Source organism: Drosophila melanogaster, chromosome 3R, assembly GCF_000001215.4.
Source record: "Drosophila melanogaster chromosome 3R".
Taxonomy (NCBI): domain Eukaryota; kingdom Metazoa; phylum Arthropoda; class Insecta; order Diptera; family Drosophilidae; genus Drosophila; species Drosophila melanogaster.
In genome coordinates, this window is record NT_033777.3 from 6,896,206 (window position 1) to 6,917,603 (window position 21,398).

Consider the following 21,398-nt stretch of genomic DNA (forward strand, 5'->3'; position numbering starts at 1 on the left):
GGATTCACTGAAATAAAAACCCTTCCTAATAATAACCGCTTCGTTATAAATTTTTAAATACTATATTTTTATTATAAATATTACAAATAAAAACAAAATCTCATTTGTAATTTAGTTATAATTTTCTTTATGCTTTCCGCTTTGCAGCCCTTTCACTGCATTCTCCGTTCTCTTCTTTACACTAAAGTTTAAATTTTATTTACAACAAATTATTTAGCTTCCACATTTCGTTCCAATTTCGCACAAATGTTTGGGTTTGTTTAAGGTTTTTTGTTTTTGTTTCACATATATATATATTTTAATCAACGCTTTCGAATTTTGTTTCTTGTGAATTTCTACTTTTTTATATTTACGTTTTTTTTTTTGTTCGTTTTTTTTTTAATAATTTTCATAATTGAAACTTAAATAATTAGTTTCTTACAGAATGAGGCCGAAAGTTACGTATCTGGATTGAGTTGAATTTTGCTCTCAATGTTGCTTAGCCAATACTTCGTAAAGATTTTTTTTCTTGACTATTCGGTTCTATTGCAAATCACAAGTCTTTTCACCTGGGATTGGGATTCGGGCTGGGGAGGTAAATGGGATTTCTGGGGAATTTACAAACGAAACGCTCTATAAAGTTACATGTTTTGTATTAGGCTTGTTTAAATATATATATCTACATATAAACATATGATACTTTATAGTTTGCCATTCCGTCCTCCTTTTTCTTTCTCCTTCGTTCCTTTGACTTTGGTATATGGATTTCCACAGATGGCGTGGAAAATGATTTTAAGTTACGTACACATACATTAATATAGTTGTTAGGGAAATATTCATATTTAAATCGTTCGGTTGCTCTTTCAAAATGGATTCCCTACATTCTCGTATAATAATGCATTTCAATTTACTACTTTACACGGGTTTTGTTAGAATTCATTATTTATACATATGATTCTCTGTTAACAATTTTTATTTTTCCTCCTTACTTGCCAATTCATATTTTTTTGTAATTCGGTATACTTTATATCCTTTTCGACCTAATTCGAATTTTGTTTTTTTGCAAGAACTAAAAATTGCACAAGAAATTACAAACAAATAAAAATACAGATATAATGGGTATTGAAGCCAAAGAAAAGGGGAACTCTCAAATTGGTTAAGCATAAATATCCACTTGCGAGTTTTTGAAAGTTGAATTGTCGTAGAAATATACATCTATTTTTTTTTAAGTTGGCCAATCTCTTGCGAGTTCTTTCTATTTATAGTTAAGCATCTGCCAGTTTATAGGTTTTACTCTTATTGTATGTGTAAAACGTTAATTTCACTTTAAGCAACGCTTCTTTCGTAGTTTTGGTATTTCTTTGTCTAAAAGTGCGACATTCACTTAGGTCAAAGTTTTCTGTTATCATGTTCAGAGTTATGAAAAATGTATAGGTTTTATGAACCAACATGCAATGGATTTTGACGCCATTTGTTTTTTATTTTTATTTATTGGATTTTATTTTATATTTTTGCGCTAGGATTGCTACAAACATTGATTTAGTTTAATGTTTAGGTTTAGTTTTAGGGTTTATGCTGGGGTGTATATATAAGTTAATCGTATAGTACTTATGACGCGTAGATCTAATGTTACATTATATATGCTTCATATATATTTATTTATATATAACTCCTTGCCTTTAGCTTTACTTGGTATCATTTATAGTTATCCATATATTTATGTGTATATATATATGCATTATAGTTAAATATAGCTTATTTAGATCTGAGGTCACATGAGTTGGTTTTGTTTGAGTTTTACGCTTTACTTGTATCTTTATCGTAATCGCTATCTTTACGTTAATCTTATTTCGCTTTCCCCACTTGCCTTTCGTGTACAATTAAATAATAAGTAGAAAATAATAACAATTAACTAAGTTGTAGGTAGAGTTCTCAGCTCTGCTCTTTGTTTAGTTTAGTTTAGGTTTGTTCACGCGAAGTTCAACGGATTGGATAGTTATTAGATAGTCCTCTGGGATCGAAGTAAATTCATTTGCGCTCTCCGAACTAACGTAAATTGTATTTAGATAGAAATTTCATTTAAGTGGGTAGACTCCGTCGATCCTACTGCGGACTGTTGGGTGGTGTTATCTCGTCGCCTTCGCCTCCGGATCCCGGCTCGCCCTTCGTCTTGTTCTCCTTCTTCCACTTCATGCGCCGATTCTGGAACCAAATCTTTATCTGGCGCTCCGTGAGGCACAGGGCGTGGGCGATCTCGATCCTTCGCCGACGGGTCAAGTAGCGATTGAAGTGAAACTCCTTCTCTAGCTCTAGAGTCTGGTACCGGGTGTATGTCTGCCTTCCGCGTTTGCGTTCTGTTGGTTCCAAGTAAATAACGATTTTCACAATTAAAATCAATGCAATGCATGACCGGCCACCAAATCAACGACAACAAATTCTACTATATCTACAGGTCCACTAAAGTGCATACAACAACCAGAGCTGGAGTAAATGTATATATACTTATTTATTTCTTGTTGTCTTGTATTTTGTTTTTTTTTTTTTTGTTCTTTTTCTCCCGGAGAATCGGACGAGGGATCAGGGAATGGGTAACTCAAAACCACATGAAGCGGGGCGCTGCGTCTCTGAAACTGAGGCTGATTAAAAGACAACCTTACCGAATTCGGATATTTGTACTTGTCAAAAAAAAAGAGAAAAAACAGGGCCTACAACAGGTCTGAGATGAGGGGTAGGAGGCCGAAGAGGTCTCCCTCCTCTCTGTCGGCCATCCCGGTAGAAACTCCGGGTTTAATTTTCAAGCTATACTCTTTTAAGGGGTATAACGAGTTTAAGGGACAATTAGAAAATAGTGTCTAAGGGGTTGCATAATCATAAGTAGTGTTCCCTTAATATTTATTAATTTTATACTAATTAAAGTTATATGTTTTAAAATTCTAAAGTAAATATTCTGCTATTTAGTTCTGTTTATTTAATAACAATTATTGGGATGGGAAAGCCTACGATGAAATAAAACTTGTTCTTAATAGTTTGCCCTATAGCTTAATCTTAAAGTATTCATATTAGGTTGGAGCAATCATCGTTCGTTTATGCCCGAATTTTGGTTTCACTTGTGGATTAAACTCGTCGGAGATTTCATGGACATCAAGCGGCGAGCAGACAAGGTAACTAATTATGCCCCAATGCGGTCTGTCCGTCGTTCATCTGCCCGTCCGTCCGTCTGTCCTTAACTGTCTTTGTCCGTAAACCAGAGGGGTATCATGCCGCTGTTTCAGGCAAGTGCAGTTTTACCTTCGAGTCCCACTTCAGCCCCCGAGCTTCTACCATTTGGACGGTAGCTGAGCATAGCTGTAAAATAATTCGGCATAATTACGAAGGCTGCCCCTTCTCCTCGATACCGCTCCATTTCGAAAGCAACCAACCAAATGAGTTCGGCGCCTAATGACACTTACTATAATTATAATTTCGGTAATGACAAAAAAGAGCTTCGTAAAAATGTCGGGAAAAAATATGTCAAATATAATATGCAGCGGCAAATATTATAATTGTCAATGGCAAAGGTAGGTAATTGAAATGGGTTGCTAGCGTGAGAAGCCATTTTCGGGTGGAGTTTTCCCGTCTGCCTCTTGACTGGTATTTCTCAGTTGTTTTTTAGGGTTTGGAAAATGTCCGGCCGGAAATTGAAAGGCGGCCACAGCAGCATTGGCATTGCGGTGGCTTTTGACCAACCACGCCAAGCGGCAATCAGTGGAAGCCACTTCACCCCAAATACGCAGCCCCCGAGGTGGGCAGTCTTAACTATTTTTTAATAACATCTTCAGCATTTGTCTTGCTCAACTCGCTCGAGCAATTTTTTCTATTTTAATATTTTATGTATTTTTTGCGTCTTCCATCTCTGGCTCGAGGTCATTACATCATAAGCTCTTTTATGTATTTTTTCTCTGTTTTTTTTGTTTTTTTTTGTTTTTTGTGCGGCAACCATTAAGGCGCGCGGATCCAAATCGTATAGAACAGGGGAAGGAGGTGGCGATGTACACTGGGGACCAGCACAGCGGTGGTCAGAGCAGCTACCTTCTTTTAAATGACACGGCTGATGCCATGTCTATAACCCGAGGCGTTCGCATTTAATCATCATCAGTTAGACGAGTCGCTGCGCCGGCAAAAAATCTTGAAAGATTTGTGGCAAAAAGCGTGCGTGGTCATCCCCCTCAGCATCCGCACCCATCCTTGTGCAGTCTGCGAAGAATCCACGGGGGGAAGTCCAAAGAGTTAAGTATTAGGAGCGGATTAAGAGCGGAATAAATGGGCTGGACTTTCACCCCAGATGATAGATAGCAAAATGGAAGAGGTACCAGAGAGCACGATATTGGCAAGTCTGAAGTATATATATATGCAACCAAACAATAAATGTTTATTTTAATTTAATCATAATCGCATACAAAGGCTTTCAATTATCACTCACTTGATAATTCCAATATGCTTCTTTTGCGTCAGCCCACTTTCATTCCTGTACTTCCCATCTGATTACTATCTTATTCTCGACCGGTACACGTTCAGCACATGGCCATTTCCATTTCCATTACCATTTGCATTTGCATTTGCATTTGCATTTGCATTTGCATTTGCATTTCCACTCCCTTTCGACGTACAGAAGCTTTTGCTGATAATTAGCAACACAAAGCTGTACGCCTGCCCCTCATGCATTGCAAATAAATGATTATTTTAATTGATGAAAACACCTACAAGTTATGCACACAAGACGTGGATCTCGCTGGAAAAATAAATACACTCGAGGGTATGGAGTTTTCGAGGGGCGGAGGGAATGTCTGGAGGGGCGTGCATTGGCAATTTAAGAGCGGGCGCTCTCAGAAATTTGTTTTTAATGATGCCTTTTCACATTTCATGTTGCCATCACTCAGAAAACGAGAAAAAAATATTTATAGAGAAGAGGTAAGGAACAACCATGGAATACTCGTTTTCCTTAGATACTTTTGAGGCGAGTGGTGATCAGTTGGGCCGCCCATTTTTGGGCAGGAGCTTCGAATTCAGCGCTGTGAAATTATTATAAACGCATTAATGGCGCTTTGAGTGAGGAAGCCAAGAGCGGGGGAAAATGGAACCCGAGGTGGAGGTATCAACAACAGAAATATAATAAAGGTGAAACAATTAATATGAGGAGTAGCAATATACATACATGTATGTGAAGTAGCAAAAGGCAAACCTCTGAGGTTCTCCGCTCCGCTCTGCTCCTCTGCCACGCCCCCGCCCGCTGCCACTCCCCCGCCCCTCTCTGAAAGGCTCATACATCTAAAGTGGCTGAGTGGTTGACTGACGTACCGAGTGAACCGGGAGCATTAATGCTTTTTGATATGAAAGCGTATTGTAATTAAATTGCGATTAGGCCACCATTTTAACCATTTTACTCGTTTATTACACTGCTCCGGCTCCATAATGGATTTTATTTCATTTTCTTCCCCTATCAGCCCCTCCGTCCCCCACTAACGGGGCGCACACAATTACATTAGTGGCAGCTATTGGCTGTACGTGTGTCGGTTAACGTTTAAAGGAAATCATTAAAATAATTGCTAACAACATTTTATGGAATTCGTTGAAGCAGGAAAAAATTAAAAAGCATTATTTAATAGCTGAAAAAATTCTATTTTATAATGCACGCAATGAATTATTATATTGGCACCGATTGCTTTTTCATCACACCCAAGCTACGCCGAGCGGAACTAAAACAATGGCCAGCATCGTGCGATGAAGTTGAAAAAATGCAAAATAAATCTTAGGGGAAAAATCTTTAAAATAGTGAGACTCTAGTAACTCGGTATTTAATATGTATTAATGCATTGCTGATATTATTTATTATTTGGTATTTCCAATAATTGTTTTTTAAATTGTAACCCATTTTCTAGCCAGTTTACATTCGTAAAATCCTTTTCGCAGACAAAATGGAATGGAATTTCTGCTAATGACCTCGAAATAGATGGTTTGGCCCCAGGTTAAGGCTATATCCATTCGCAACTGCGTTTGGGTGGTCGCCGCAGCACTCGCAGTTTTCTTGGCCAAAAACCACTCGTCATGCAACAAATACAAAAATGCATTTAGCAGAAAACAAAACGAAACGTAAACAAGTACAGGCCATCGAGCAAAAAAAGCTCACATCAAATGCGAGTAAATGTTTTTTTAATTGCGGAAATTACAGGCAAAAGCAAGCCGCCGCAACAAAGCTGGAAAATTATTATTATTTATGATCGTAAGTTGATAAATTTTTCATTCAGCTGAAGAGTGTTCGTGTGTGGCATTTTGTAAAAAAGAAGACGAATACGAATACCGCTGGTTGATGTCACTTTATTCTCCCCGCTGTTCTGGTGCGAATCTGCCAACTCATTCGATGACTTTGTGCTAAATAAGCAGTGGGTTTAGGGACGGGTTTCGGCGGGAAATTGAAGTGGGTGCTCCGTTCCAGCCAAAAAGTTTTCCTCCAATTTGATTGTTTTGCATATTTGACGTACTTTTGCCGTCGCAACCTTCGGGGAGTTAACCCAAAAGGAACAGGAATAAATTCATCCCAAAATCCTTCTGAGGTTTGATGTCTGTGACCGCCCCGTCAGCTATTTCACTTTTTTCCCATTTTTAATTAAGTTTAAGAATTTTCGTTTTTATTTTTCGAGGTAAGAGCAACAATTAAATATTGCCATTGACCATTTGATCATTTGTTGGCAGTTTTTTTTTAATTTCCATCTGGATACCCTTTTCCATCTGGTTATAATCTCAGGAGACCCGACAGCGTTTTTAATTTGGGACTTGTTAAGCACTTAAGAGGGTTAAAAATCGACGAAAGTTGACAAAAATGAAGCCCAAAAATAAGAGAAAAGAAAAACCGAAAGGATCGCCAAGGAGTTGACTTGGGGCTTATAAATGCATTCATTTCAAGGGAAAGTGTAGGGGGACTTTAAACTTTATTTAGTTATCGCTCAAACAAAAGGCAAAACGTGAACTGAAGGGGAAAAGCAAAACTATGCGCGCCATCCGATTGTTGTTGTGGGCTATTCTTTTTTCGGACGCTTCGCTTTCTTACCACCGTTTCGGTATGTTACACTTAAAAAAACGTTGGTCATCATTTTGTTCATATTTAATCTAGAATTCCTATCAATACATACATATGTGCTTGAATACGTTAGATATCATACAAAAAAAATTTTTTAATATCTACAAATATAAAAGGTAATATCGATTTATATGTTATATATTCATATTGTGTAATTCAGCGTTTCTTATTTATTTACATCTATAAATCTAGTAAGTGCGACTATTCGACTATTCATGAATACAAAAGATAGACTTTTTTCAGTGTATGTCCTCCATTCCCCATTTTGGATGCTCAATGTGGCCATGGCTACCCATGTCAAAATATTTGACAGCTGACTAAAACACGCTATGCGAGAAACGCGAGAGAGAGCAGGCATTCAGTCAGGCTCATATCATACCATCCCGCTTTCTCTAATGGCCGCTGGCCGGCAGCCATTGAAACAGAAACATGTGGCTGACATTGACGCCGTCGACGTCGACTGCGGCAGAGGGAGAGGAGCAGGAGCACAGGATATTGGGGCGGAAACTGAAGAGAAAGCCGTTTTTCAATAAGAATTAGGCTAGTGGGCCTGGGTAATCACAACTTTGGCGAAATCAAATGAAGAAATGGAACTCCACAGTCAGCTTCAACCTAATCAAAGCAAAAAATAGGAGGCAACATCATTATATTTAAATATCATTTGATTGTGAAAATAAGTAAGTACTGCCTCATTTTGTAAGTTTCACATATATGTATATATGTGATGAGATGGTAATTATCACTAATTAAAATAATTGCAAAGGGCTTACACTTTGAGAGGCTGCCTTCCTTTCTCCAAGTCCTGTGCGTAACCTCAATTAATAATTCCTAACTAGTTAGGATGTTCCTGCATTCCAATTCTGCCGTCAGATACATTTTAAAAGGAATCCAAACGCCGAATTGCGACCGCAGGAGGCCCAAAAGGTGGGCGAGGGACGACAAGAGCTTCCTCACTTCATTGCTGCATGAATAATATTCGTAATTTGTCAAAAGGTTGGCCAAATCCCAAAATACAAAAACAGCAGCGGCCCCGAGCAGAACGGAAGATGAAGAAAAAATGGAATCCGAAAACAGAGCTGCGATTGAGCCACAAGGCCCCGAATGCCTCTCCCATGTCCAAAACTGACCCATCTCCGAGTTCTGGGCCCCCAAGGACCTTTGGCGAGCTGTTGCCATTATTTTGCGCTCCTCAGCTGGCCACAAAGCCAGGGGCGGGGGCATCCGCGCGGAGAAAGGGGGTGGTTCTGCCGAAATAAAAGCGAAATTTCCTCTTCGCATTTGCTGCGCTTTATTAAACTTTTCCACCCAACGCCACAGAATGTTTGTGTGTGTTGTGGGCTGGAAATCCCCAAAGTTCCTGTGTCATTTTTTGTGCTTCACGTTGCTCAAATTTTTTGACAGACCCTGTCAGAGGGGTGAGTTTTTCTATATGTATGCGAATATATTTAGAAAAAATCTTCACGCACTTGGCAAATTATCTTTTGATCCGTCCGCTTAAATTGGCAGCGGCAAAAAAACAAAAAAAAGTGAGGGTATAGTGATTTGGAACTATGAAATACCTGGTATCCAGTATTTTGCTTTAATATTCGAAATAATTTACAGCAAATCGAATATCTTTCAGCTAAGTACATGTATTTAGGTTTCAAATCATAATATTAAAAGACTTTTAAGCCGTTTATTTCTTTGTGATTGGTTGTAAAAGTATACAGCTATGCGCAGCTTTAACGGAACTTCGATATAGGGTATGCAAATCCTAAGGAATGGCTGAGGAAAATACGTTAACACAATTTCACTTTGGGTGGACACATCTAAGCCGGGCCAATCGTCCGCCTAAGTAGTTGTCCTCCGCCCACCGCCCACTGTCGCTCTCGTGCCATCGAAAAGTAGTTTGCGCGCAAATCCTCAAGTTAAGCAAAACTCTCCAGGACATTAAGTGCAGCGCCAACAGACAACAAAGTCCAAGGATGGAAAAGTTCGCCCTCCGCTCCGTGGATCCCGGCAAATGCCAAACGGATGATGGCCGGGATCAACGTTTTACCAAAGCCAGAGCAAAAGTTTTTCCAGCAGACAACGTGCAACTTTTTGGCCAGCGAGAAGTTCTTTTCATTGTCTTGAACCCCACTGACAGCTTTCAGGGGTAGAGGAGTGGAAACTGTCGCTTATAATGCGCACAATGAAGTGCACTTTGCCCGCTCGTCCTGGCCAGAATTGAAAAGTGCTCAGCTTTGGCTCCGATGGCATAAATATTTTTATTTTGTGTAAGCGAGAGATTTCCCAGGCAATCTGAGTGAATCACAATGAGCGCCTCTGACAGCGGCAATAAAAAATGCATTTACTCATGACCAACAACACCATACCTTAGATGGCCAATAAATGAAGTGTTACCGATTTAAATGGGAGAAGAAGAATCTACAACAATCCTAGTCACTTAAATGTGGCTTTCGTAAAAATGGTTAGTGGAGAAAATTCAAACGCTTTACAGGCTAAAAATGATTTTTTTAAATAATGGTAATTATTCTATTTAATATGCTCTTTAACATGCTAAATATTACAACAAACAGGACACTTTTTGTTGTTCCTCACTCTTTGAATAAACTATCAACTTTAAGGGGTATTTGTTTTCTGTGTGGAAATAAAAGAAAAGGAGGCAAAGCAAACACTTGTTGCAAAAATTTGTTGACGGTCGCATTAATTTATGACCCCAAAACTCGAGGACCGCAATAAGAGCAAGCTGTATCAAAAGGATGCACTTTCCTCCCCTACTCGCCAGCTAATTTTCAAATAGAAGCGAGATAAGAAGGAGGAGAGAGGCGGAAATCGAGCTGAACTTGGTAAATATCCAAACAACATTAAGTCAGGAAAGCCGACTGAAGGGCCAAAGAGGTTCCAGGTCCCATTGTGCTGACTGTCATCCATGAGTAACAACTTAATTGAAACGCAGCTTCGTTTCCCTACACTTCTTTGGCATCGAAAGACCCTGAGCAGACTCTTCTTGCCCTGCCCAGTCACGATCGGAACCTTTGTGGGCACCTTTATCTTTTTATTTGTTCGCCTTAGTTGTTGCCTAATGCACGCTTGAAAAATGTCCAGGCGTTAAGTAGTTGCAATCGTGTTACAGTGGGTTGGAATACAAGGCAAATTATATAGGAGAAACTTATGTAGATGGTATAGAAAATGGTACCTCTCAGAATGGAGAGGTATATATCAGTTTTCAAAATAACTAAATATAAACAAAAGCCAGAAGTAACTGTAACTGTCACGCAGACCAACCCTGATCTAGCCAATCCCTCAATATTAATTTCATCCAATTCGCGAGACGCCTTAGGCCCTTGCCCAATCTTCGATTATTTGTCCCACTGTCTCCGAGTTTTCCTGGGCTATGCAAAATGCAGCGAGCTCGGAGGAGAAGGAGCAGCGAGCAGGCGAGGCAAAAACCTAAGCAGAAATAAACTCGTATGCATTTAATCATCGTAACTTAAGCCCGGGATCATGTTGTGGCACAGTGAGAATGCCGCAGTTGCCGCCGCGGGAGATGCAGACCGAGCTTTGGGCCAACTCCGGCTTTAGTTCTCCAGGCTCCTTCCTCCTCATCCTCTCTGACCGCTTAATTTTTAATAAAGGAAAGGAGCAAAAAGTCCAGAAAAGAGTATATAATAAGAGAAAAGAGGGGAAAACTTCATGTCACCGCGAAGCCTGCCTTCCATCGCTTTATTTTTTGAGGCGAGTTCTTTTTATTTTTTGCACCGCCATGGCGGATGAGGGAGGGGATTAAGACGACGAAGTGGTGCTATGAATGGAGCCTCGGCGTGTTCTGGAGATTAATAAATTGATGGCATCCATTGCACATAACGTGTAACTAATGGCGCTCATCAATTGTGCTTTACATCTCAATCTGGCTTTGGCGAAAAAATTCAGCCGGCTACAAACAAAAAACCACAACAACATTGAGAGCTGGGTATGGGGAGAGCTAGAGCTCCTTGGACTGCGTAATGACCAGGGAGCAGGTCAGCTGGAGGGCAAGGCAAAGGCACCGACCACTTGAGGCCTACTTTCACTTTCTCCGAGGAAAGTGACATGCCATTGGAATTCTATATTTGAAAAGGACTCGCCTCCTAGACCTTACACCTTTTTCGCTCGAAAGGCGGCCGAGCCCTATCCCCACTTATGCAACATCCTCTAAGCCTAAAGCAGTACCACATGCAGTCAGTGTGCTCTATTTTCCAGCCCTCATTAGTTACGCCTAGGGTTTTGGCAAACCTTTTTCTTGCACGATTTCGAGCTATTGTCAATTTGCATTAGCTGGCAGGACCGCCTCCTGTGCTGCGATCTTCTGGGCAAGCGGAACCCAAGGAGCACCTCTTCCGCCACCTCTTTCGTCTTTCATCTGCCTGCATTCATCGATTTGCTCGGATTTGGGAAATTCGCAAATTTGAACAAATGTCAGGTATCGGGATGTCTTTGCAGATGGATTACGGATGATGTCAAGCAATTGGCCAAGGCAATAAAGTGAAATTACCCGGACGTGTCAAGGTCGTCGACAAAACGTTCTCAGTTCAAATGCAAACAAACTCTAAATATTTAAGGTAAGAGTTTGACATGAAGCTGTAGTCGCTTTGGGGCTTAACATTTAATTAAAGAAATTAGTTAAGACAGAGGGAAATATTTTGTTTATCTATTCCATATCTAAAACTTAAATTTTATATATTTCAAGCGACAAGGTAGGTTAAAAAATGTATTTAAAATGCATTTTATAATAAACTTTAGAATTTTTTCAAAAATACAAGACATACATAGTACTTTAAGTTTGAGCCTTTTTAATTTAAATATATTTGCTCGAATTTTAACTACAAAATTGAAAAGCGAAGAGGGTACTTCTTTCTGCAAACAAAAACATTTTTAAATTTTTAACGTCTGCGTGATCTGCGTGAACTGCTTGCGCGTCTGCTTGCTTAGTGATCTAATATCAAGCAGGAAACACAATATAAAGCAGTACATCTAGACTGCTTTTTACTGCTTTGCTTCGCTGCACGAGGTTCGCTGTAATAGTTATGGTATTATACAATTTAAGATAATACAGCTCTAGCTGTTGTATGCACAGTTACGATTCTAATGGGAACTACGACCAATTCTAAACGGGGAACTAACTACTTCAACCCACTACGATAAGAAGAAGAAAAATTCCACTTAATACGTTTCGTGGAATTGTCGATCACTTTCCTTGACACTTACCAAACTGACTTCGCATCCAGGGATACAGTGGAGACGGCATCCCCGAGGACTGCGAGTTCGGGTTTTGGGAAGGAGGCGTGTGTTGGCCAGGATGTCCCTGGTGCATCTGTGGAGGACCCTGGCCCTGGTGCATCATGCCCTGAGGTGGGGCACCCACCGGCGGAACTCCCGACTGCTGCTGGTACATGCCCATGTTGTGATGGTTCTGATGGACCTGTGATGGGTAAGTTTTTAGATAAGTGATATTGTAATTTTAGGGGTATATCTTGAAACCATCAACCGGTAAAAGATGTTAGGTTTTAGCAGAATTTGAAGTAGGTGACAAGCGCAATGTGGACTCGATCTTACCTCTGTCACGTCGGGAACTCCAACGTCCGTATAGCCCAACTGCAGGTGCGAGCGGCAAAAGCGGCAGTGAAAAAGATAGGAAAAGCGTTAAGTGGTTGGCGAAATATGCGGGAGGTGTAAGGATATCGATTTGGGAAATTAGTAAATAAAAATAAACAACAATTATCCATATAAGAAGATTCAATAACGAAAAGTTAATTGCCCTTGTTGTCAAAAAATAAGGACTTGCTCTTGTTATAGGAAACGAAAAAAGTAACGTGTTTCTATTTTCTATAATTAATTTTGATTCTTTATTACACAAGGATCATGTCAATAAATTCTAATTATGCCAATAAAAAATATTTCCAAAAGCCATTGGTAACCGTGTATCTAAGACTCAGCAAACCATAAAAGCCACAATATAAGATCCATGCTCACCTGCGCCTGCGGATGTCCCATGTGATGGGGCAGCGTCATCTGGGCGTTCATGTGGTGACCGGACATTTGATCCACCAGCGGAGGCGATCCGCCCTCGGGAACCATACCCAGTCCACCAACGGCCGCTTGCAACTTGCAGCTGGCGTAGACGACGGGCTGCTGTTGTTGCTGCTGCGGATGTGTCACCTGTTGCGTCACCTGCGGCAGCTGCTGCTGCAGTTGCTGTGGGGCCTGCTGCGCCTGCTGTTGCTGCTGGTTCTGCGAGGGCTGTTGCTGCTGCTGCTGTTGCTGCTGGGGAACACCCAACTGACCGTTGGTCTGCGCCTGGGGCATGACCCCGCCCACCTGGCTGGAGGGGCTGTCCGGGCGGGAGTAGACCTGGTGCTGCTGCTGCTGGTCCATCCCCTGGCCGTTGTAGTAGGGCATGCGGTCGTAGGGTGGAAAGCGCGGGTAGGGCATGTTGCCCTGGTGATTCGCGTTCTGGCTGTAGTGGTGCATCTGCTGGGCGTCCAGGTCGGTGACCCCGTTGCCCGGGTAGTGCCCATGATGCATGTCCGCCCCCATGTACGAGTTGGTGAAGTACGAGGTCATGCTCTCGCAGTTGTTTGTACTCATCGTCATCGTGGCAGCTTCCTCAGCGTCTGCTGATCCCGCCCCGAGTCCTGATCCTGGAGTGAACGTGATCGTGACTGTGACTCTGCTTAGTGGCTAGTGACTGTGGTGCTCCTGCCTCCCTGTCCGCGTGCTTTTAGCTACTTTTCTTATATACAAAGTAAACTGGATGATAAGAAAAACACAAATTAGGATAATATTGCAATGGGCATTTAAATAAATCAGCGACATTTTTAGCCGGACTGTCGTGTTGGTTATAAAACGCTGTTATATATGGCTAATTATCGCTGATCGTAATCTTTGTTGAAGCATACTTACCTAAATATACTTTGAACACTTAAGTACAATGTACAGTTGCGTAGCCTAATCTTAGTTAGTGTGTAGTTGTTGTGTGAGGTATAAAATGATTTTCGCTTTGCTGTTCCTCTATTTGCTGTCTTGGCCAAAAATGACGAAATTAACCTGCCCCTCGTCTCTCGATTTGGTAGAAAATCTCGTCTCCTTGGTGTTTTTTGATCCTTAAGTAGCCTTATCCTCTAGTTGGTATTCCTCAATTTTGATTTTGAAACTCTGTAAAGAATTCAAAGCGAGATATGTTGCTATTATTGGTGTGCTCTTCTCAAAGTATTAATGTATAGTGAATTTTGAGTGGGATTTTGGCAGTCTGATTTCACATGTTTCCTAAGATGGGAGCAACATGTGGAGTTCGCTAATAAATTGTTTCTTGTACGCATCGGCGAGTTCTTAAAAATATGCCAAAGATTCGGTACTTTGGGAGTGGGAAGAGTTTGTAGGGTGTGTGATTTCTGTTTCAAGATTACCGATTATCTTTCGGCATATTGATTACCAGTGCTTAATCCGAATTGTTAAGATGAAAGTCCACAAAAATTTAGAATAATAATAATAATCGATTTGTTATGTTGCCATGTTAAACAGAAATTTATGCTCAATATTTAGCCCCCTAAGAACCCTGCAGTCGCCCTTATTTGCAGAAAGTTCACAAAGTCAAGCCAAGATGACATTCTGCAATGTGCCTCCGAAAACTTTTGTAATCCTCAAACCAAGGATCTTCCACTGGCATGCGATTGCCCCCGTTTTCCCCGCGCTTGACAAGCTGACAACATTCATTGAATTTATGAATATGAAATCAATTGTGTTATCCCCTTCTGACCTGACATCCTTCCGGTCAAAGTGATTTAATTTCCTGGCTCATTATCACGAGTCTCTGACCTCATAAATCACAAAATTGCCCGCTCCAGCTTCAGTTGGACGATAATCCAGACAGAAAGAGGGAGACAGAGACACACGTTCCCTGCCAAGCCATGCATATTCACATGTTTATCCCGCTCGCTCCGAGTTGAGTCTGTGGTGATGGTGACAACCCTGCCGAAAATCCACAGCTAACTAACGGTAACTTGCTGTCGGAAATGAAACTTCCCCGACTTGTACAAAGCACGAAGGGCCAAACAATAAAAAAGGGCATAATAAAATAAGCGGAATGGTAAACTTTAAAGTATTTCAACCGTGTACCACCCCCACCCCTCTCGCTTACTCTCTTTGCATTGTGTTCGTCCTGCATTCTCTGCGCTTCCTGGCTCTCCCCTACCCGCCACTTTCCTGGCATTTCCCTTTTGTTAACGAAATAATTTTCTTGCCTCCGTCGCTGCCAAAGCCAAAAGCTTCCCTTTCAATTACACATTTCCCAATGATGGCGATTGAGCGGGAGTCGGAGTCTCGGGATGGGCAAAATGGCGCGAAAGGACAATGGCAGCGGCGGAAGGAAGCGTGCGTTCGTGGTTGTGTGTTGAGTGCTCTCATTGTGAACGTGTGTTTGCTTGTGTGTATGTTCGTCGAGGGCCAAACGGATGCTGGCAAATCGCTGGACTCTGCCCCGATCTCTGCCTATATCAGACATGTGGGTGGATAAGCGGTGGGGCGAGGGGCAGAAACAGTGGCCAGAGCCTTGTGGTAGGCAAAGAAACCCACTCAAGCACAAGCGAGATGATAATAATGTCTGATGTGTGTTTTGTCTGTTCTTCCTGTTTTTGCCGCTGCTGCAGCTGCGGGGGAGTGGGCAGGAGTCACATGCCTGCTCGGTGTATGATTTATGTTCGTCTGATGTGATTTATTCAAGCGAAGAAATTGCTCAAATTTGATTTGGCGTAACTGATTTTGCTACACTTTAATTGAAAGCGTAAAGCTTAAGTTGAAGTTTCCCACAAAGTTCCTATCTTCGAAATTAAACATTTATGAAATGCTCCCCGAAATTGTAACCAGTTTTTCCTAGGTGCAGCAAGATTAACAATGAATAGTGGGAAAAATGTGAATCAAAAAAAGGATCACCTATTTAACTGGACATTTTATGGAATAATTAAAGTCAGCTCCAGCGCCACCTAACGTTAATTCCAAAAACTAACGTTTTTACATGCCAATTGTCAAAGCTTCGTCAGATTTGACAGCCTGAAAGTATGCCACGTACATTATAGGTCTGGCAGCGCCATCTAGCAGAATGTCAGCGAACTGTCAGTACTCAAATAATTTAAGCTGACAGCTGGTACAGTGGATCCCAAGGATAAAACTACATATATGTACATTAAGGTAAGCTAATTGGAATTATTTAGTGATATTACAGGAGTGCACACCGAAAACGTAAGGTACTTGTTTTATACTTATGTAATTTTAAAATAAAAATATGATCGACCACAAATTATTTGTACGTATGTACAAATATTTTCACTATGCTCAAAATTTAACAACAATTTCTTAACAATCAAATAAAAACTTTCCTATTTTGTTGATATATTAAAAAAACACACAATGTTATATTAATATTAATTAATTTATATTAATTAATATATTAATTCATTCAATTTAGTATTAAATCATTGAGTCACTACAAGGTATTTTCAAATGCATTCGTCCCACAGTGCAATGCCATTGCTTGTGCACTCAGGTTGAGCCGAGACAGGAACCATAGTTTTAAGCCCAGCCCACTTAGCCTCGCACACACTCGCAGTGGACAAAACACACACACATGCACAAAGTGCGCATGCCATATGGGCAGTCCCGTTACCAGTTTTAAGCCACACACCTCGACAGCTGATTGCTCAACCGAAATCGGGTCAAAAGTAGATCCGTCGGCAAAACAGAGGACCAGTGGACGGGTTATCCATCACTCACTGTGGAGATTTTACCCAGAATTTGGTTAATGAGCACATCAACACTTTCCCATCCCGCTCATCCACTCCCACGCATGCGCCGTCCCTGTCTAACCAATGTGTCCGGATCCGAGGAAAACACAAATGAAATGAACGAAATGAATGACTTCTTTCTTCGGCCATCAACTTCAGCCTCAGCCATTTTGATTTGCGACTGCCATCGAAATTGAGACAGTTTTGCCGTCGCACAGTTCTATTTAAGGGGATGAATACTCGAAATATTTTCAATGAATGCTTTTATAATAACTCTATGGTAATTAGACAACATTAAAAAAATGCGATCAAAACCTATTGGATTTTTGGTGAAAACACTTTGAAAGATTCGAAAAATATTAAATAAGGATTGAAACGTAAAGTTTTTGCTTTATAATATGCTCTACACTAAACTACAATTTTTAGGTCGTACTAAGCAAAGGACTTTAAATTCAACCCGCCTGGAGCTAAAATCGGCTTCTTTCCATACTTTTTCTGCCATTATTTTTTGTGCATTTCCAGCCGTTAGACGAAGGCGTCGCCCGTCAACTGTCATGTCATGTTCTCGTTCTGGTTGTTCCTGTTGCCACCGCTGCTTGGGTTGCCATTGTTGTCGGCATCATTTGAAGAAGGGCGTCCAAGAGGAAGCGGCAACGGTAAACCTATAGCAGTTAGTGCGTCTCATCTTCAGGTGGCAAAGGGGGAGGTGTTGTGTGCCGGGTGGATGTCTCTCAATTAAGCCAAGTGGAGAGAAGCGTTCTGCTCGGCTGCACCGACCTCTGCCGGCGGCTTGAGTTGCTGTTTTGCATTTTATTTAAATAATAATTGGCTTGACTAAGTTTTCGCAGCGGCAGGAATGTGGAGAGAGGGAAGTTGTTGAGACCTGGAAACTTGGGAGGTGGAACGCATAGCAGTGGCCTTAAGAAGAATACTCGCTCCACTAGGGAGAATCACACAAGAAACACTTTGAGATGAGGAAAATTAATTAGAAGCGCTCTTACAAAAATTACTTTTGAATATATCAAAGACACTATCAAATTTATTAATGGAATTTATTTCATATAGAAACATTTCTTTTTTTTACAAATGACCTTGAAACCAAGCGTACTCAATCCGTGTCTCGCATAGAATATATTTCAATGTAATCACCTGTAGAAGAAGACCGCAAAGCACGTGCTCTTCTTTAAGGGGCCGAAAAATGCCAGAAGAGTTTATTGTCCCATCAACTAAAAGAGCAAATAAAATTTTATTACCACTATAAATTTCAGGCACTTGAAGCAGCGCACCAAAAACAGAGGCAAACGCAAGCCAACAACAACAGAGAAAAAAGCATGAAAAACCCTACAAAAATTTTTCAGAGGCGTATGCCCAAAATTGTTAAGGGGCGTAATTAACAAAAGTGTTGACCATAAATTTTAGTATTCGAGCTACACTTTAAAGTGCTGTAAACCATTGCCTTTTTTGTTTACCTTAAATCTAAAGCTAGAGAGGTAACTTTAGAAGTATTTCAACCCCTCCAATGCGACGCCTCTGTGCTGCAGGCTATGGTCAGGTTCTGGCTCAGCCTGCAGGAGGATAAACCCACGCGATTTGGCGGCGTCGGCCAGACAGAGACGCCAAGACCAAGAAGTCGAGGAAGGAAAGGAAACCGGCGATACGGAAAAAGGAGATTTGGAAAGGGGCACACAGAGCAGGGGCCATCGATGAGGGGGATCCGAGGACGGAGGCCTGCATTTTTCTCACATTTATCTTACTGCGAGTGCTGCGTTTTATTGCGATTGGAAATTGAGCTTGTCAACGCGGCAGCGGGCAACGCTTGGCTAGTCATCGAAACCTGTGGCGGGAGGGGCAGGAGCCCCGGAAGAGCATGCTGGGGTTCTGCGAGAGGGGTACGAACTGAAGGGACAGGTGGTCGAGTTTTTGGGTTCCTGGTTCCCTGAGATAATAATAAAAATGTCAGGCTTTGACGATTCTCCTCGTCTTCGCCATCGGTTCATAAATAATGTGCTGCACTAGAAAAAGTATAATGGAATTAGTTAGCGCTCCATTAGATTAAATACTACATTTTTTAAATAAACTTAAAAATAGGCCAACCATTGAAAATCAAAAAATGTTTTTATATTTCTAATAAGTTCGGAATGAGCTTCAAAATATGTACACATTTAATGTGCGGCATTTGTTACAGTGCCGTGTCAACTCCTTTTCCTGTCAGCATTCGTTTTCCTTTTTTGTTGCATTTAAATTTTGGCCATGATCATGGCCAAGTGGCAGAATAAGGCATTTTCCTGGATATTTAATTGGCGCATATTTAGCATTTACTAATGGACATGAGGCACAGTGTGAAGGCACCTGCCCCAAGTCAGCGGCTCCCGGGGGAAAAAGAAGCGGGAGTGGGTCCAGACAGTAAACACACACAGAAATGGACAATGACAAGAGCTGATAATAAATCTAATTGACACATTTGCAATGGTTGACTCCCCGTCTGCAATACCGCCGAGAGATCGGGCGAGGATCTGGATCCCAGATCCGAGATGCGAGATGCAATTAAAACCGCAACTGCATTGCTAATGATCGTGGCAACTCTCTCTCTCTCTCTCTCTCTCTGTCTCTCTTTCTCTATCCGTCACATTTGCGAATTGTGTAAGAAAAAGCTGAAACAACTTGACAATCTACACGCACACACGAAATACATAAATTGCTGCGATCATATCGAATCATCGATCAATCGGGCGCTGCGGACGACCATCGATGGGCCGTTCCTGCCGTGATAACGCCGCAGGACCTCAACCGCCGCTGTCTGCTGCTGTCCACACTCGGCGCACTGGAGGCACTCGGACCACTTGGCCACTCGAAGCTCGCGGAGATCCGATGCCATTGACATCCATCCATGTTGGACTTCATCTGTTGCCGTTGATTGGCAGGCAAACGGCGGAGAAAAAAGCTAGTGGAAATTGATTGGCAAAATGAAACATGGCCAACACATTGGGCTCATGTTTGCGATGGCAAAAATGCCTTCATTACAACGCGCAATGCGTAAAACGCAGGCCACGCATGCGCATTGCTTTCGGATGCTGGGATCTTCAGATGTTTGGATGCTTGGATGCTCGGATGCTCGGATGCTTGGATGCTTGGATGCTCAGATGTTGACTCCTCACGCAGATCCCGAAGCACGCGATCCTTGGGATCCAATCCACTATCTCCGTTTGTCACCGCAAAGCCCCTCGTTAAGTGCAGTTGTTGGCTTTGAAATATATTGTGCTACAATTGAATTGTTAAGTGCCTGGCCTTCGGACCGGGTTGCGTGTGAAAATTATAATTTCATGACCAGTTTCGGTTCCAGAGCTGCCGTTGCTGACCCCAGCAAACAAGAAATAAATAAATAAATAAATACATTGTATGTAAGGAAAAACACAGAAAAACAGCACAGCAATGTTGTCAACAATTTGCAAAGGTTTTTATGTTGCTGCGGTATCGCAATCAACCACGCGTAGAAACATTTAAGTGGAAGGTAATTAAATTTCGTTTTATGACCACTAGCAGTACAAAAAAAGAAGGGAAATTGGTTGCGCCACGAAAATAAATAATGTTTCAGCGCGGAAAGTGAAATTAGTTGGACCACAGCCAAGGGAAAAAGAGTTGAAAAGGTTACCAAAATTGGTTGTTAGCAAGTCGCAAAATACCGATTTCACTCTCTGATTTCACCTCGATTACTATCAGGGAAAACCCTCAGCAAGAACCTGTCCTGGGATACCCCGCTGGTTTGGGTTCACGAAAGTCAGCGGGTGTCAAAGGTGAAAGTTGCAATGGTTGCATAAGGATTGGCGCATATGATGCAACACACGAAAAGGACCTGGTCAGGTAACCGCCATAAAACGCACAGAATATCCAAACTCCCTACCTTGCGCACAACAAAGAAAATAGAGCAATTAACGTGGCCTACGTGCTCCGCGCTTGGACCAGTCCAAGTCGCAGGCAACTCTGTAATTTGCTTAATTGCCTGTTAGTGTCCAAGATTATCTGGACTTGGTTTTCCGGAGCGAAAATGGGAGCGCGTCGCTCCGAGGGACTTCCCTTCGATCAATTGCGTGGAAATGTCACAAAGTCAACACTTAATTGCACCGCCCTAATTGAGGCCAAAAAGCTTTAAGTAATCAATTACGCAGCAATCTATTAAACGTAGAGTTTATTTGATCAGAGTCATCGACAATCTATTAAAGCAATCTTTTTCTAGACTCTATTACTCCCTAGAACTACTTACTTTGCCGCCTTCAATACATTTAAGCCAACTTTAAAAAAAAGGAGGCTTGTGATATCGCTGTGTTGCGGTCTTAACCTCCTTCGATTATCTGCCGTCGCATTAGCAGTGTCATCTTCATCTGCCGCCATGTGCTCCCGTTTCGTACTTTATTTACTTATTCAAATCGTTGAGATTCCCTCCCTCTGACCCACTACCCACCCCCCAGCAGCACTTTTCCCGCTCTCCTTGGGACAGCATTCAACTTTGCCGCCTG

The 21,398-nt window shown here is 41.6% G+C and overlaps 2 protein-coding genes and 1 long non-coding RNA gene across 14 annotated transcripts in view; all 3 read right to left on the reverse strand.

The window, feature by feature from the left end:
• Window positions 1-47: 47 nt before the first annotated feature.
• The window catches only part of Antp (Antennapedia), a 102,976-nt gene continuing 81,625 nt past the window's right edge, over window positions 48-21,398 (reverse strand). For 3 of the 12 annotated variants that reach the window (NM_206450.1, NM_001382007.1, NM_206447.1), the window contains 4 exon segments: window positions 48-2,333; window positions 12,308-12,533; window positions 13,085-13,861; window positions 14,015-14,266. In NM_206450.1, coding sequence (NP_996172.1) covers window positions 2,083-2,333; window positions 12,308-12,533; window positions 13,085-13,705 — 1,098 coding nt within the window. In that variant the 5' untranslated portion in view covers window positions 13,706-13,861; window positions 14,015-14,266 and the 3' untranslated portion in view covers window positions 48-2,082. 12 annotated transcript variants of the gene reach the window in all.
• The window catches only part of CG46458 (uncharacterized protein), a 62,118-nt gene continuing 40,767 nt past the window's right edge, over window positions 48-21,398 (reverse strand). The window contains 4 exon segments of the mRNA NM_001382163.1: window positions 48-2,333; window positions 12,308-12,533; window positions 13,085-13,861; window positions 14,015-14,266. The gene's annotated coding sequence lies outside the window, so the exon portion shown is untranslated.
• On the reverse strand, window positions 7,237-8,477 carry lncRNA:CR43252 (long non-coding RNA:CR43252). The gene is made up of 2 exons (NR_125091.1): window positions 7,861-8,477; window positions 7,237-7,702 (listed from the first exon to the last, which is right to left on the reverse strand). It is a non-coding gene; the product is annotated as a long non-coding RNA:CR43252 (long non-coding RNA).